The sequence below is a fragment of the Hibiscus syriacus genome, unplaced genomic scaffold, assembly GCF_006381635.1.
Source record: "Hibiscus syriacus cultivar Baekdansim isolate YM2019G1 unplaced genomic scaffold, ASM638163v2 tig00111220_pilon, whole genome shotgun sequence".
Classification (NCBI taxonomy): domain Eukaryota; kingdom Viridiplantae; phylum Streptophyta; class Magnoliopsida; order Malvales; family Malvaceae; genus Hibiscus; species Hibiscus syriacus.
In genome coordinates this window covers 644,848-661,174 of record NW_024063024.1, presented here as the reverse complement: position 1 = coordinate 661,174, position 16,327 = coordinate 644,848, and the positions used below count along the sequence as shown (strand labels likewise).

The window sequence follows — 16,327 nt, the reverse complement described above, 5'->3', positions numbered from 1 at the left end:
TTAATTTACACAATTTTATTTGATTGTTTTGATATTTATAAAATATTATTTAGCATTTAAATTTAACAATATTAACCAAATATAATAATAAATATGTTTTCAACAGTGAAATAAGTATGGACACTTTTATAAAAATGATATATACTTTTTTGAAAGTTATGTATTTATGTTTCAAATTTTTTAATAGTGTTCATGTTTTCCACCTACAATATTAATTTAATAATTTCATTTACACAAAAATTATTTGATTGTTTTGATATTTTATAAATATTATTTAGACTTATTATTTAACAATATTAACTAAAGATAATAATAAATATATTTTCACAGTGAAATAAGTATGGACACTTTTATAAAAAGGATAGATAATTTACAATATAACAAGTAAAAATATGACAAAACCAGATTCATTATGACAAAACCGTAAAATTTACTTGATATGTTAAACGTATGGACACTTTTATAAAAAGGATAGATACTTACGATACCAAAGTTTACCGGTTCCAAATTTTTTAATAGTTTTTCATATTTTCTACCTAAAACATTATTAGTTGTCAACATAATAGGTACCGCTAAACCAAATTTATTAAATACATTTTAATGTATCCGGTAATGCTGTATATTAGCCGTATATTAACCCGCCTTTCCTAAGACATTCCCAAAGTAACCACACATTAGCCTTTTTGTTGTTTCATTAAATAGTAAAGGATCCAACCAACCAAAACCAACCACACAAGTACGGCACTGCGGTAGGGTAACAATAATAATACAATATTTCTTCTTTAAAAGAAAATCACATTCGAGCCTTAATATAAATTACGCGTGAATTATTTTTAAATTAGTTCTGATTTAAATCTTGTTATGCGTATACTTTATTTACATTTATTGTATTTTATATACAAATATATTTTCATGTAGAGTAATGGGAAGGATTGATCAAAATTAAACCTAAAACTTAATGTCAATTATGAACCTCGTTATAATACTTGACTCTAATTATAATTATTATAAAGATAAAATATACCAATAATGAATAAATTTTAGGGTCTATTTTGTTATAATCACCCAAGTATAAAAAACAATTTTACAATTGAACTTATTAGTTTTTTTATTAGATCATTAAATCATCAATAATTATATGACGTGGTATTTTGGTGTTGACGTACAAAAAAATAAGGGGGTTTCACTTATATTTAGTTACAACTGAAAATTATTAATTTCTAACATCTTTTTATAGCCATCTTAAACACCTCTCATTGTTCTCCGCCGATTATTAGTCTAAATTTTGTCGAAACCTTTTTAAAGTTGATAAAATTAAACGCAAAACCTAATATTTATCGGGGTTTGAAAGTTTTCTTAGATTTGATATGTTGTAGTGTTTGTAATTTCAAACGATGAGAAACATTCTTTTGAGAAGACAAATAACATACCTTAAAAATTAATCTTATCAGACGATTATTGGAGGAGATCAGAGCATCATAACGTCAAATATTTAGATGATTTTTTCTATCAATTTTGAATGATTTTCATGAAAAATAAATCCAAAAAAAGATGAATGAAAGGTTAACCTTTTGATATTAATCTTACCTCGAACGACGATTGATGATATAGTAATTGATTAGAAATAGCGATTGGAGGAATTAAGTTTTCTGAAAAAGTTGAAGATAATGGTATCACCTCGTTAATGATTTATTGAAAATTACAAAAAATAAAAAAAAATTAGTGGAACAATTGGAACTTTTTATAATTTAACGACCAAAATGAGATAACATCCAAAGTTTGGTGACTAACGTTATGGTGTACCGCTTATAAAAAAAATATACAGACTGTAATTACATAAATGCTTTACAAGGAAGGTAATATTGTAATTATACCATATTCTGAAGGGCATTTATCAGAGTACCTTTCTTCCTAAACCTCATCCTGTAACACAGTAGATTTGCAGACAGAATCAGGGACTCCACTTAATAGTCTGCTATGTTTTAGCCAATTAAAACGCCGCTTAAATTACCTAATCTACATTGTAATTAACGCTTAATTAGTTTACTACTCCACTTTTCTATTTGGTTCGACGCTAATTAGTTTTACTATGTGTCCTTTGGATTTGGAGATAATTAAATGCTATAATTATTTTAAAGTATATTAAATGATATAATTAATAAGAATTTCAATGCATTTTAAAAAATGTCTAATTGTAATTTTCATCCCTATATTTTTTAAAAGACATAATGTCAAAAATAACTCCAAACGTTTATTAAAATGATCATTTTGACCTATATTTTTTCCCGAGTATTCCCCTGATGTTTCACTTTGGGACAAAAAGCTCCCTCTATAGATGAAAATCATTAGTTAACATATGATTAACGCTCCAAAATATGAGCTATTTTTAACCTAAAATAAAACATTGATGGCTAAAATATCCCATAAAAAATAACAAGGGACAAAGTTATTATTATGTTAAATGTTAAGAGTCTTTTCGTCCTAAAATGAAATGATGGTGGCTAAAATGCTCTAAAAATAGAATAAGAAACAAAATGATCATTTTAATAAATGTTGGAGGGCTAACTTCGGCATTACGCCTTTCTAAAATTGAAAACATTGCAATTTTATTTTATTTTTTTAAGATTTTATTCGTATACCTTGCGAAAGCTTAGAAAATAGTCAATTTATTGATAACGCATGAACTTAAAATATTGATTTTTATTTAGTTATTGCAGATGAGTTATTGATTTCGAGGTCAATAATTTAACATTGTTATTTTTTTTAATTAATCAGTTGTGTTTGATCTATTGACCGATTAATACAGATCAAGTGTTGCAGAGACGAATGCGGCCCTACTAACCCAGTTTGCTCCATTCACAAACGTCATAATTCGAACCTCTAAAATTACTTAAGAAATATAGTGTTTCATCCTAGTAGATTAACTAGTTGTTGGTATTTAACATTGTCACTTAATTGTTTTAGATTATCAATTTTAATAAAGTACGATAATTAAATTTTAATTAATTAAAGTAAAATATTGACCTTCTAATTTTTATAAAGAGATAATAGTTAATCTCTTTAAAAAAATAATTATGTTCTAATCATATGATTAGAAAAAATATTTTTTTTTCTTTTGAAATTTAACTCGATTAATGTTAAAATATTGAAAATTTTAAGAAAAAAAATTAGTAACCTAATATTTTTAACTAAAAAACTTTAATAAACAATGATTTAAATATTCGTACTAGAAAAGCAAGCAACGTAGAAGAGATCCACCATCTCTTTTGTAGTTCTTAAAAGAAACTAATATGTTATATATAAATGAGAAGTTATAGATTTAATGTTGCACGCCAAACAATCACTAATGTGACATACCGATACATATCACTGATTAAATTATCTTTATTAAAGAAATGTTAAAACATATAATGATTTATCCACAATTAATCTTTTATTAAAACTTAATTTTATTTCTAATAAAAATATAATAAAAATATGATTTTTTTATTAAAAATAATAATTAAAATTTTATTTGTTTAGGATTAAAACTGATAATTTACATAATTTTAGAATTCATCGCAGATTAACGCATAATCATCAACAACCGAATGTGGACGCGATGACCACCGTTCATCGTCCAAACTTAAAAATCATGGCTACAAACGTGGTTCCCTTTAATAAGAATAGTTATATTTATCTGACTTTTTAGTTCTTACTGGCAGGTAATACCGTCATTGGTGGTTTTGTTGGAGTTGTTCTGCTATTCTCCGCCTCTGCAATTATATTTGTTCAAAGTAACATGATCTTTCCTTTAACTCGCTTGGCTAGTGATTGTTTTCTAATATTTTAAATCCGGCTCAAAGTAGCATAATATGTCATTATACTTTTTAGTATTCTTTTAATAAGAACAATTTAATTAGTGGTGTACATCAATGTATTACATTAGTGATGTGTTTCAATGTGCGACATTCGCTCTGGACTCATATATTATTATTATTTGAGAAACTAGAGATTGAGTTTTTTTTAATAATTGTGGATATTTTATATTAAATGATTACTTTGAAGTGATTATTGTAAATATTTATTGTAGGATAATCACTTGATCTAATTTGCTTCATTTATAATATCATGATTTTAAATTTTAATTTTACTAGGGCAAGCAAGCTGGATAAACCCAATACTAAAGCTGGATTCCCCAAGCCCCGAATGGTAGACAGTCTCTGGCACATGCTGAGAGATATTAACGCATCTGTAATTTTCTTGATATAAACAAATTACAGAACACTATAATCCTACGAGTTAGAAGAAGATTGAGTTTTAGCAAAAGAATCGAAGTAGAATCGCAAGGAAAATGCGGAGGCTTATGTATCGCGTGGAATGAGGAAGTAAAAATCACAGTACGGTCTTATTCAAGTTCTCACTTAGACGTAACAATCCAGGAAGGTGAATCAGAACGTAATTGGAGATTCACAGGATTTTATGGAGCATCATAAGAACACAGAAGAAGGGAATCTTGGAACCTAATGCGATAACCCGAATGAACCATGGATGATAATGGGAGACTTCAATGTCCCACGAAAAACAAGGGGGATTTGAGTGCAACGAACGACAAATGCTAGAATTCAGACAAACCCTTGAAGACTGCGGCATGGTAGATATCATATTCAACGGAAGTTGGTACACATGGGAGAGGGGAAGACAAGCAAATAATAACATCCGTGAATGACTATACAGAGGAGAAAGAAAAAGAAAAAAGTGAGGATACGAATGGATGAAAATGGTTTTATTGTTTAGTAAAGTTATGATTGTTTGTTTAATGCAATTAATTTACCCATAGAAACTTATGCACGGTTGACACAGTCTAGGAAAATGTGTTTCATTTAATTTCAATAAAATCGACCATTTATTTTTTTTAAATTAATTTTACTTAAAAATTTAATATCTCAACTTATTAAACAAGCTAAAAATTGGTAGAGATCGAGTTATTAAAAACATCATGTTGTAATTAATTTTTTATTTTTTTATTTAGAATTTTTTATTTTTAAATATCAATTAAGAAAATTTAATGATATATTAATTTATTTGTAATATTAAAAAAATACTATTAGTGTGTATTGAATTGTAATGAATCTATTTTTTTTATTAAAAAAAGCAGAGAATAAAAGGAGACTGGTTTTGACAAATTTCATGTCGCTATTATTAGAAGTTCATTTGTTTGTGTGGGAGATTTCTTATCCCCATCTCTCTCTTAACACTTCCTCAAAACAATAAACTTTTCCTTTTCTCTCCTCTTCTCAGCTCTCTCTATAGAATCAAAAATAAAAATTAGATCTTAAAAAAACATTCTTTTTATTTTTCTCTTCTTTCTCTGTTCAAGAGAGTGGCCCAGTAGATCGAAATCTTCAGCCCCTTTTCTTCTTCAATATCAAGACGATATAAGCTCTATAAATGACATGAAAAAGCCACCCACTTGTCTGTTTCAGCTGAAAATCATTGCTTTATTTTCTTTTCTGGGTTGTTGTAAAGCTTTTTAACTGAGAAATCCGGGAGGTTTGAATTATCGTCATGGAGATTTAGCTGATAAATCAATGGGAGAATCTTGGGGGACATGTGATTAAAGGATGTGGGTCTGAGGTAAAATTTCTTTCCTTTTTTTACTTTCTTGTAATTTCGCTCGTAGGTCTCTTTTTTTTTACCATCTTATGATTTGGTTAAATTGTTTTTGGATTAAAAATATATACTCTTAATTGTAAGCTATTCCATTATCTGTTGTATTTATGGTTTTTGGATTGGGGTTGATTGTAATTCTGATTAGATTAGATGGATGATCATAGCTTTTTGTAATGATATTGTCAGCTGTTAATATTTGCTGATATCTCTGGGATCTACTCTATTAGCTATTTAGCTTTGCTTACTAATTTATCATCTTAATTACCCCTTCCTTCATAAATTTCAATAGCCTTTTTGCTTCCATGATTATGGGGTTCCTAATTTCCCTTCTTTAGCAGCACCTTTTTCTGCAAGATTCTGTCTTTGTCTGGAGATTTTAAACATGCATGAAAGTGGTTTTGGTGGTTCATTTATGATTTTGTGCCTGCTTTTCGTGTCATTAATTATGAATTTATGATTATGTTACTTTGCCATAGATATTTGTTCCTCTGGCTTGCAACTATCCATGTTTATTCGATTATGGCTGATATATTTTATTTTTCGAATTGTTTTGTCAACAAAGTAACAGTTGATTGTGATGAAATCTGAGTGATAATTGGATTTTACCATGTTTATTCGATTATGTTATATTCATGTAAGTTTCACGAAATGTGGCCATATGTCTCTAAGATAGTGCATTTTGCCATTTACAGTTATGCATTTCGATGAGCTACGAGTGATAATTGTAGCTAAGATTGTTCATTGTGTGTCATATTAATTAGACTTGTTCATTGATTTCAGGAATGGGAACAAAAATTCAGTCGAAAAGCTATTTGCCAGGATTTTACTCGATGAGGGATCTCAACGAGGATTCTAATAGTTGTAGCTGGCCGCTTTATTACGGGGATAAAACCTTGACAAATGGTCAGTACTACAATACTTTTTTCCCCAAGGCCGTGGTAGATTCATATCCTCAACATGATAAAGACCGATTGAAGAAAAAATTGCTCCAACATGAGGCTATATTTCAGAATCAGGTAATAAGGTCTCAGCTGATGGTGTGCCCTTACTTTTTTAGTATTTTTAAAATTGTCATTTTAAAATGAATTTGAGTGTTTGTTACACTTCGTTTTTTCTTCGATATTTAAGTATTTGAGTTCTGTGTCTTCATCCAGTTATCTGAGCTTCATCGCCTGTATAGAATTCAAAGGGATTTGATGGTTGAAGTAAAAAATAAAGAATTACAGAAAAATCAGATTCCTGTTGAACCATCATCATCATCAAGCTTGTTAGCGTCACAACTTAAAACTGAAGTTGCTCACAACTGGCATATCCCCAACTTCTTCTCTGTGGCAAACTCTGTTTGTGGTAGACCATCGATTTCTGGAATTGAAGATGCTCATTCTCCCCTTAGTTCCGTGAAGGGAAGCAGCATCCAAGTTGGTCCCTTTCTGTCCCCAAATGGACTTAATTCCAAGGACGTTGAGGTGATAGACTGCAGGCCGATGAAAGTGAGAAGGAAAATATTTGATCTTCAACTTCCGGTAGATAAGTACATTGATACTGAAGAAGCTGAAGAGTTCCGGGATGACACAACATCTGGAATGTCAAGTTATCTTCCAAATGGAAATGGGAAAATTGGGCCTGAGAGCGGTGGGAAGCAAGATGCTTTGAGCTCTGATGCATGCTTGAGGGGCAAAATTAGCTTGGCTGACTTGAATGATCCTGTTCAAATCGAAGAAACTGACGGTTCCACATTTTCTCACTTTGTTGGCCATGATACCTATCATGGAGGCCGTGAACCGTCTGCTAAACCAAAGCTAGAACTTCTTGGCTTGCCAAAAGACATTTCTGTTAATTCTCACCACCAAAGTGATAATCGGTCTGTAAACAATATGCATGTTGGTAACGAGTGTGCTAGAGGATTCTTTTCCCATGTGCTTGAAGGTGGTAGCACTCACTTGTCAATTACTGAACTTGCATTATATTCCCGTTTTATTTCTTACCTGTTCAAGTCTTGTATTATATTCTTTGGCTATGGCTGGATGGTATTAGTCTGGTTTCTATGCCACGTCTTGTTTGAATGATAATGGACACTCATAATTCCATTTTTATCATATCGGTTTTCAGGGCACAGTAGAAGCAACTCGACATTTATTTCACGAAGTTTCCAGCCACAGTTGTCTTTATCATACCAGCATGCACATGGTCTTTTTGACAAAGCTCATGATCCACCAACGTATTCACCAACTGATCAAAGCAAGGCAGGTCTCTCAAGAGAAAGAATGCTTCACAGTTTAGAAGTTTCGGAAAGAAATCGTGAAATTTCCAATAACGGCAATCCAGAGTCAAGCATGGCTTTCAATGTTCCTAGTTTGGGTCCATTTGCTTCTTCTGATCTGGTAAGTCTATGGTCTCATTCAGTTTCTTCTTCGGAAAAGCCTTGCAGTAGCTTAAACCAGAAGTCCATGTCAGTTCAGGCTTGCACATTTATGAATTCATCTGGTCTTTATAGTAAGAGTTCTGTGATATCACCCCATTGCAATGGGAATTTTGGAGAGAAGTGGTCGGCGAGTAGCAATTCAAGACTTAACCCATGTTTTGGAAGAGAATTGCCCAATCGAAATGGTTTTTGTTATGGATCCTCGGCAGGATCAAAGGAACTTGCAATACACTTCCTTTCAACCAGTTATGATTATGCGAATGGTGCTGCTGCTGGTAAGGGCGTCTTCGAGCATTTATCTGCTCGTGGTTCGACTAAGCCATACAATTGCTCAAATGATGGTGATATGAAGTCTACAAGTGATGTGAATTTCAATGAGGTGCTTTCAAACAGTTCATCTAACAATCCGGTTTCGCTACGAGGTCCTCAAATAGATGGAGGAATAAAGCATGGAAACCATTCACCGGGGCTGCCATGGCTAAGGGCCAAGCCTGCTTGTAAAAATGAGGGCATAAGTGCTGGGATGGATCTGAATGTTGGAGAGTTGTGCTTCTCTCAATCTTCTCCACAGCAATCTACCAAAAAAGACGAGATTGGAAATGGTATTGTTACACAGAATTTGAAGTCAGTTTCATCCTCCAACAATGCCGATGCCAGCAGGAGTGAAATAAGTGAATGTCTGCGTGATAAAAAGATTCTAGGGATTTCCATTTTCGAAAATCCTTATGTTTCGAAGAACGAGTCTTCTTTTACCTCCCTGTATGTATCTGCTCCTCGGCCATCTGAAAGTGAAGTGGAACATAAGGGGAAAAATAGGTTACTCGATATTAATTTGCCTTGTAATGTGACTGTTGATGCAAGCGAAGACATTGTTGCAGAGAATTCGGCCATAGAGAAGGGAGCAGATAAAAAATTATATAGTTTCAGACATCAAATTGACTTGAACTTGTGTGCCGATGAGGATGAAGCTTCTTTTATACAGAATGTTCCGGGCACCAGTATGAGGATGACTGGAGGAATAATAGATTTGGAAGCTCCACTCGTTCCCGAACCTGAGGATGCTATTCATGGAGAAGAATTATCAGCAAAGGTAGATGTAACTTTGGAATCAGCAGCACAAAGCCAAGATGAGTGCCTGCAGCATGAACTTATGAAGAGTGCAGCTGAGGCAATAGTTGCCATCTCATCAACCATTCAGCACATTCATTTGGATGATGTCAGTTGCAGTTCATCCGAAACTTCTACGACAGACCCCCTGAATTGGTTTGTCGAGACAGTTTCCTCTTTTTGTGAGGATCTTGAGAGCAAGCTCAAGTCTCTTTCGAGAGATAAACATAAGGGCCGAGAGGAATCTTCCTTGGAAGAGATCGATTTCTTTGAGTCAATGATTTTGAGCCTAGCAGAAACCAAGGAAGAGGATTATATGCCCAAACCTCTGGTTCCTGAAAACTTTAAAGTGGAAGAAACAGGAACTACCTCATTGTTAACAACACGAACACGAAAGGGTCAAGGAAGACGAGGAAGGCAACGGAGGGACTTCCAAAGGGACATCCTTCCAGGCCTTGTTTCCCTGTCGAGGCACGAGGTGACACAAGATATTCAGACTTTTGGAGGGCTCATGAGAGCAACAGGTCATTCGTGGCAGTCGGGATTGACAAGAAGAAATTCTAACCGAGGCGGTTGTGGCAGGGGCAGACGACTTTCAGTAACTAGCTCTCCTTCTGCTGTGGCGGCTGCCGCTTCTTGCGCACCATTGGTGCAGCAACTTAATAATATCAAACTGGGGCTGGAGGATCGAAGCCTAACCGGATGGGGAAAGACAACTAGACGGCCTCGCAGACAAAGATGTCCCCAGTACCACCTCTTGCGTTAACCTTATCGAGCATACAACAGAGGGAACTAGGTCATTGTTTCAAATCACATTCGGGAAGAGCTTATTACGTCCCGGGATCGCGTTTTGTACACACGGTAGCCTGAAATCCGGCTATACTTGATTGTATGTCTTCGAGTTCAGTTCGTGAATAACCAACCATAATAGCTATTTTTATTGTTTTCGAGCTGATTCTGACAATGCATGTATACGTAGTAGTACGGTGTTTTTGTTCGATTAATATTTTAGTATTAAAATTTTCCGAAACACAATACATTTAATAACATAACGGATAGGGAAACAAAAGCATATCCTATATATATATATTCGAAATCCATTTCTCCAATCTTGTATCAATTATTATTTTCTGAATTTAAAAATATTTATTATTTTCATACACTAATTAAAAAAGGGGGAAAGAGAGTGGGGAACACGAGAAGAGAGAGCGCGTGGAAAGGAAATGAGGAAGGTCTAAGTTTTGTAAGCTATCGTTGTCTGCGTCGGGAGTGTCAGAGATTGGTCGGTTGTGTGTACGATGTGCGTGGTCTGTCATAGTCTTATATGCCCTTCTAGATTCTCTCTTACCCAATCACCTTTCATTCCCCTTTTATTATTAGGGTAAAGTATATTAATGGTCACTGAATTTTTCTAAAGTTTTCATTTATGTCATCTAACTTTTAAAACATGCAATACAATCACTTAACATTTAGTCCGTTTGTAATATGGTCCCGACGTAACCAACCGTTTGACGCCGTTACACTACCGTTAGTACGTTTGTAATATGGTCACTGAACTTTTCATACGCTTGCATTTAGGTCCCCCAACTTTTAAAACTTGCAACACAGTCATCAATTTCCAAAACATGTAAAAAATTTAATTCGGTCACGATATATCAGTCCCATAATCAACATGAACTTATTAAAAAGAATACGAGCTCACAGGATGCCGAAAACCATAGGTCAGATCAATACAATTCCCAGTAAACTAGTACCAGCAGTCTCCCGGATTGAGTCTGGCGATTTCAATATGTCGATTCCCTGATTTAAAGAAAAACCAAACAAGAAGATAAAAAAAATTTAGCCTAGGACCCTCTTTCACTTCTATTCTGATGGATTGAATATCTTTCATAAGGAGTACTAAAAGTTTTTATTAAGAAGAAAAAAAAAATTAGATTGGTTTTGGTTCAAAACTAACACTGAATATCCAGATAATTGACATGCAGTTCCAGAAAAATAAAAATTTCAACAAAAACACACAATGCGAGCTAAAAATGGGAAAGAGCGAAAGAGGAAAAGTTTACTTCCGGATAGCCCAAAAGAAAATAAATACCTTCTTGTAAGTGAGGGGAGAGACTAAGAAATAAACGCAATCGGTGTTGCGTTCCAGCAATTCTTCCTCCATTTTTTCTTTGTAAATAAAAAGTTGAAAGATAGAGCATTGCTTGGGTTTATAATTTTACATGGCGGAAAATTGAAGAAAAAAAACCAAACGAGAGTGCATGTGAGCGAAAGAGACTGAGAGGTGAATGCGATGTTTGGGATTTCATTATATTTTATCATCTGTTGGAAAATCTTTAACCATAAGAATTAAACGAATAAATTATTATATGCCATTTATACAAAATAATTTCAGCTTTGTTGGTGACTTTCAACAATGATACTTAGTTCATCTTAGTAGTATTAGTCAACTATGCATTTATAACCCCATTTTTTTCTCACAAGCATTTCATCAAACATCTATGCTTCACCTGAGATGACTTGTATCTAACAGTACACCTTGAATCGTTGATGGTCCCGATAGAACTTGGTCAGGTCTTCTCTCAATGGACCCTTATTCAAGTCAACACCTCCACATAATTCAAAGTTAGATTAAAATTTTCCCATGCATCCCCGACTGAAAAGTTACGCTGGAAATGAGAAAAGATAAGCAAAAAAGGAAATTTAAGATCGAAAAGAAATTTGGGGTTTAGAATGAAATTGAGGATTGTGTTGTAAGTTTTAAAAGTTGGGGACCTAAATGCAAGCGCCTGAAAAGTTTAGTGACCATATTGAAAATGTACTAACTGCAGTATAACGACATCAAACGATCGGTTACGTCAGGGACCATATTGCAAACAGACTAAATGTTGGAGGACTGTATTGTAAGTTTTAAAAGTTTGGAGACCTAAATGAAAGCTTCAGAAAAGTTCAATGACCATTACTATACTTTACCCTTATTATTATATTTGGGGTTTTCTTGCTATTTCCAAATTTTAGTTTCTTTTTGTTTATATTTTTAATTTAAGGAATATTAAATAATGAAATATTAACTTTAAAAAAATAAAAGAATAAGATCTGTAAGAATTTATTTAGAAAGACGAAATGTTTCTTATTAATGTTATTTTTAGATGTTAACGATTTTAATAAAAGTGAAATTAGCTTATAATATATTAAATTGAGGTAAAATTAGCAAGTGATAAGAAATTATCAGATTCATCAATAATTGTTGGCAACATTACCAAAGTTGGTGATAACTGCAGACGTATTTGACTTCAATTATATATATATATATATATATATATATATATATATATATATATATATATGTATGTATATTTTATTTTAATCCTTAATAATCAAACACGTATAATTAGACCCAAATATACCAACAGTGGTCATCGACTCTAGGCAATGCTATTAGCAACTTTGACATTCCCCCCACATAATGATTTTGTCCTCAATTTTTTCCATTACAAAATAGTTTTATGAAAAAACAATTTTTGAGATAATAAAAAGTGAAAGCAAATGATTTATTTTGAAATGGAAAAACTGCTTAAAGACCAATTTTAATATTTTATTCATAGTTTGGGACCTATAGTGCAATTAACCCAATAAAATTCTTAAACTTTTAGTACAAAAAGATTTTATAGTTTTCAGTGGGGATCGAGTAAAAAGACTCTTTAAGAGATATTTACATACTGATCAGAAAGAACCTCCACCTTCATCGTCTTCGGGATCAAGCGGAATTTCATGGCGGGGTTTGTTGTATTTCTCGCGAAGCTGCTTGATAGGGATGAAATCTCCGGCAGCATCCATACCGTAAAATAGAAAAGAAATGTAGGGATGATCGAACCTTCTCTGCACATGGATATCGACGGTCACCATGAAATAAAGGGAATAAAATTGAGTATCATGTTGTGTAATTACACGATCCTACTCACCAAGTCTGGTTCTTCTGGGGCTAAAAGATTCTCCTCAGGAACTGCAAAGCGGGAAAAACATATATTTAGTGCACCGGTGCTGGTAAGAACTATGAAAAAGACGAAGAGAACTGCAGTTTCGGATCCTAACCCGATGAAAGTAAAACGAAATGACAATGGAGATTCAACCAGTTTCAACAAACAGAGAGAAGGTAATCAATATTTAAAGGAATCGAGTAAACAGCAATACCGAAATGGTTTACCATATGCTACTAGTAGATTAGGGTCTGCATATACATCAACCAAGACCTGGCAAACAACACAGACCTCATTAGAAGCATATGATTAAATCGATCCATGCCGTGCCCTGAATGATCTCATTCCTGCTACAAACCATAATTGTGTATTCGATTAAATTAGTTCCCCTCAACTTCTCTTAATATTTGAACATTATCACTGCATTAAATATCAGTAAATTCTTATAAAATTGTATTTTGAATAAGAACACGGGTCTCCTTTCTGAGAAAGTACCCAACATCACCTCCCTCTCGCTTGCTCTCTCTTTCTGTAGCATAAGATCCTACAAATATTACATGACAAATCAACTTTAAAGTAGGAAAGCAATGAAGATCGTGTGTTTAAGGTTCAACATTTGAATGATCATCGTCTAGGTTATAGGCTAAGAGAAGTTAGCACCCTATGGAGTTTGATCGTATCTGTTCATTGCATGGTATGATCTTAAAGGAAGCATGCCTAAGACCTGCCTGGATTTAGCTGGTCCAAATGAATTCGGTTTCCGTATAGGAATTATGTTTTATTGGTTTCTCTGTCATATTTGCATTAAAAGCAAAATAATAATATCTCGATTATAGGGAAGAGTATACCACCCACTCTAGAGAGTTGCAATTGTAGTACTAATCAAACCTGATAAAATGGCTGATTAAAACCAAGAGACAACTTTTCAATCTGTGCAGCTTCCATCCATGAGCTTGATTCACAGCACACTGGATCCATCCCACAAACTACAGCTCGATAACCTGAAAATGATAAACAAGTAGAGAAAAAGATAGTAAAAAGAGGACAAAAACCTCATATTGATGCTATGTAAAACTTTAAGGTGTTGTCCTCCACTCCCATCTTCTTTACGTCCTATTTCTCTCCATGTTTACAAAGAAAAAGCAGGTGGGGGGAAGATCGAGTGCGAAAGCAGTAATAACATATTTGATAGCAATCGTTATATGCAGAAAGAAACAGGAATTATTGAACCGAACACTGCAATCTGCATATTATGGTGAAACTTCGAAGAAAGGATGGACGGGAACAAAAAAATAAAAAAGGAAAAATGAAAGACCAGTGGAGATCATATTTGGCTATATACCAAAACTTTTATGCTGGACTTTCTGTCCCAAACGAAATGCATATTTCGCTTTTTCATGTGCCAAAGCTTTTGCAGATGCAGCCAAAGATTCTGCCTCCAGTTTGGAAATGTCATCCCGTAATTGAGCAGCCAAAGCATAATTCTCGTTCTCAATCGCATTTTGCAGTTCGCCACTGCGACAAAACAAAGAAAATCAATAGTCTAAAGGACCCCAAATGTATCTCAAAATCCAATAAAAAAAAGAAGTACTACAAAAATTCACAATCTCTTACAAAAATCAATGGCCTGCACTCTATGAAGACTGCATATAACATAAGCGAGGGACTCACCGTAGACGTACCAAACTTAGAGCCTTATCTTGAGCTTCACTCTTCGGGGATAAACCTCTTTTCGCTTCTTGCTGCTTAAGGATTTCTGCTTCGACCTTCAAAGCAGAACACATACTAATAAACACACTACATACACATTCCCAACTCCAATTATCACCAAGAGAGTCGGATTGCAACCGAGCATACATAAGATTCATGACAGTATATATAAAGCAGTAAAGAACTGATGCATAAAGGGTAAAATGAGAAGTAAATGATTCTACCAAAGCTAATCATTTCAGCAACAATTGACAGCCACGGGGCTAAAAAATGTCAGTTCTAACCTCATTAAGCTTGTTTCTAAGCTGCTGTGCAATTTCATATTCCTCCAAGTTCAAAGCACGCTGCAAATCCACAAACACACAAACACCAATGACCAAATCCTATGAACCGAGAGACAAATACAGAAGCTTGTCTTCGTAAGAAAAGATAAAAATTCATATCATAGATGAAAAAAAAAGCTCTCGTCGAACCTGAACTTGAGTGGCCAAGTCTAACTGGAAAAAGAAAATCAGTATATCTTCATTAGCAGCCTCACTTCGCTCGGAGCTTGCACCCAATTCCTGGTCACCTCCTTTAAATGGCCACACAGCTTTAACCCCAGAGTCCCTTTTCTTCAACAAATTGGGGTTGCCTTTGAAGTAAAAATTCGGCACATACCCATGGCAGAGAGATTGTTTACCAATCCCAGATTTCATTTGTGCTTTTCCAGATTTCATTTGTGCTTTTCCAATTATCTCATAATGCCGCCTCCCAACTACTTCTGTTCCATAAACAGCTTTGTTTCTTGAGCTTGTTAAGCTACTGCTTATTGAAAGGGTCTGCACCATTTTTCTCGGAAAAGAAAAGGGGTTTTTTCCTTTTTTTTAATTGAAATCACTGAAAATGAAATTCTGGGGTATTTAATTTCGTCCTCACAAGATTAAGATCATTAGAAACTGCATTAGTGCAAGATTTCAAGTGAGCAGATGGACAGAGATGAAGGGCAGGGAGAAGAAGATGAAAATCTGTAATCTGGATTACGGGGTTGAGTGTGTTATTGAACAGAGTGTTGACACGTGGAGATGGTTTTAGGCCCGATAGACTCGAAGCCAACATGGATCTTTTCTTGCCTCTGTTTCTGGGCTTGTTTTGAGACATGTTCTTGCTATTTGATTTGTTTTGTCGGGGCTTTCCTTCTCGGCGGGATTATTGTGACAAATACAATCAATATAAATTATATGTTTAAAATATTTAAATTTGATAAATTTTAGTTAATTTAATTTATAAGATTGATTTTAATAAATTTTGTGAAAGAAAAAGTCAAAATTAGGACGAAGTCAAATTTAAAGTAAAAATTCATGACCTGATATGATTAATTATTAGGACGAAGTGAGCTTTTAATTTTCAGGTCAAGATCAAGACAACCAAAAAACTACGTGTATTTGAACTGTCATAAACTGTTGAAACTGTGTATTTG

General features: G+C 33.7%; 2 protein-coding genes across 2 annotated transcripts; one reads left to right on the top strand and one right to left on the bottom strand.

The window, feature by feature from the left end:
• The first annotated feature begins 5,183 nt into the window (after positions 1-5,183).
• Positions 5,184-9,947, top strand: LOC120156485. The gene is made up of 4 exons (XM_039167797.1): positions 5,184-5,616; positions 6,433-6,668; positions 6,807-7,578; positions 7,762-9,947. Exons 2-4 carry the CDS (start codon positions 6,435-6,437, stop codon positions 9,945-9,947), a joined length of 3,192 nt encoding a protein of 1,063 aa, XP_039023728.1. The 5' UTR covers positions 5,184-5,616; positions 6,433-6,434.
• A 2,842-nt stretch (positions 9,948-12,789) lies between these two features.
• LOC120156396 (clp protease adapter protein ClpF, chloroplastic-like) lies at positions 12,790-15,888 on the bottom strand. The gene is made up of 8 exons (XM_039167711.1): positions 15,342-15,888; positions 15,153-15,212; positions 14,830-14,924; positions 14,501-14,673; positions 14,047-14,159; positions 13,386-13,431; positions 13,144-13,184; positions 12,790-13,060 (listed from the first exon to the last, which is right to left on the bottom strand). The coding sequence occupies exons 1-8, from the start codon at positions 15,696-15,698 to the stop codon at positions 12,905-12,907; spliced, it is 1,041 nt and encodes a 346-aa protein (XP_039023642.1). The 5' UTR covers positions 15,699-15,888; the 3' UTR covers positions 12,790-12,904.
• Between the last annotated feature and the right edge of the window lie 439 nt (positions 15,889-16,327).

Excerpts from the sequence above, each read along its gene's own strand:
- LOC120156396 (XM_039167711.1), bottom strand. The coding sequence starts at position 15,698 with ATGGTGCAGACCCTTTCAATAAGCAGTAGCTTAACAAGCTCAAGAAAC. Across the intron at positions 15,213-15,341 it reads ACTTGGCCACTCAAGTTCAG|CGTGCTTTGAACTTGGAGGA; the intron begins GTTCGACGAGAG and ends GTGGATTTGCAG. Across the intron at positions 14,160-14,500 it reads AGTCCAGCATAAAAGTTTTG|GTTATCGAGCTGTAGTTTGT; the intron begins GTATATAGCCAA and ends TATCATTTTCAG.
- LOC120156485 (XM_039167797.1), top strand. The coding sequence starts at position 6,435 with ATGGGAACAAAAATTCAGTCGAAAAGCTATTTGCCAGGATTTTACTCG. Across the intron at positions 6,669-6,806 it reads AGGCTATATTTCAGAATCAG|TTATCTGAGCTTCATCGCCT; the intron begins GTAATAAGGTCT and ends GTCTTCATCCAG. Across the intron at positions 7,579-7,761 it reads CTTTTCCCATGTGCTTGAAG|GGCACAGTAGAAGCAACTCG; the intron begins GTGGTAGCACTC and ends ATCGGTTTTCAG.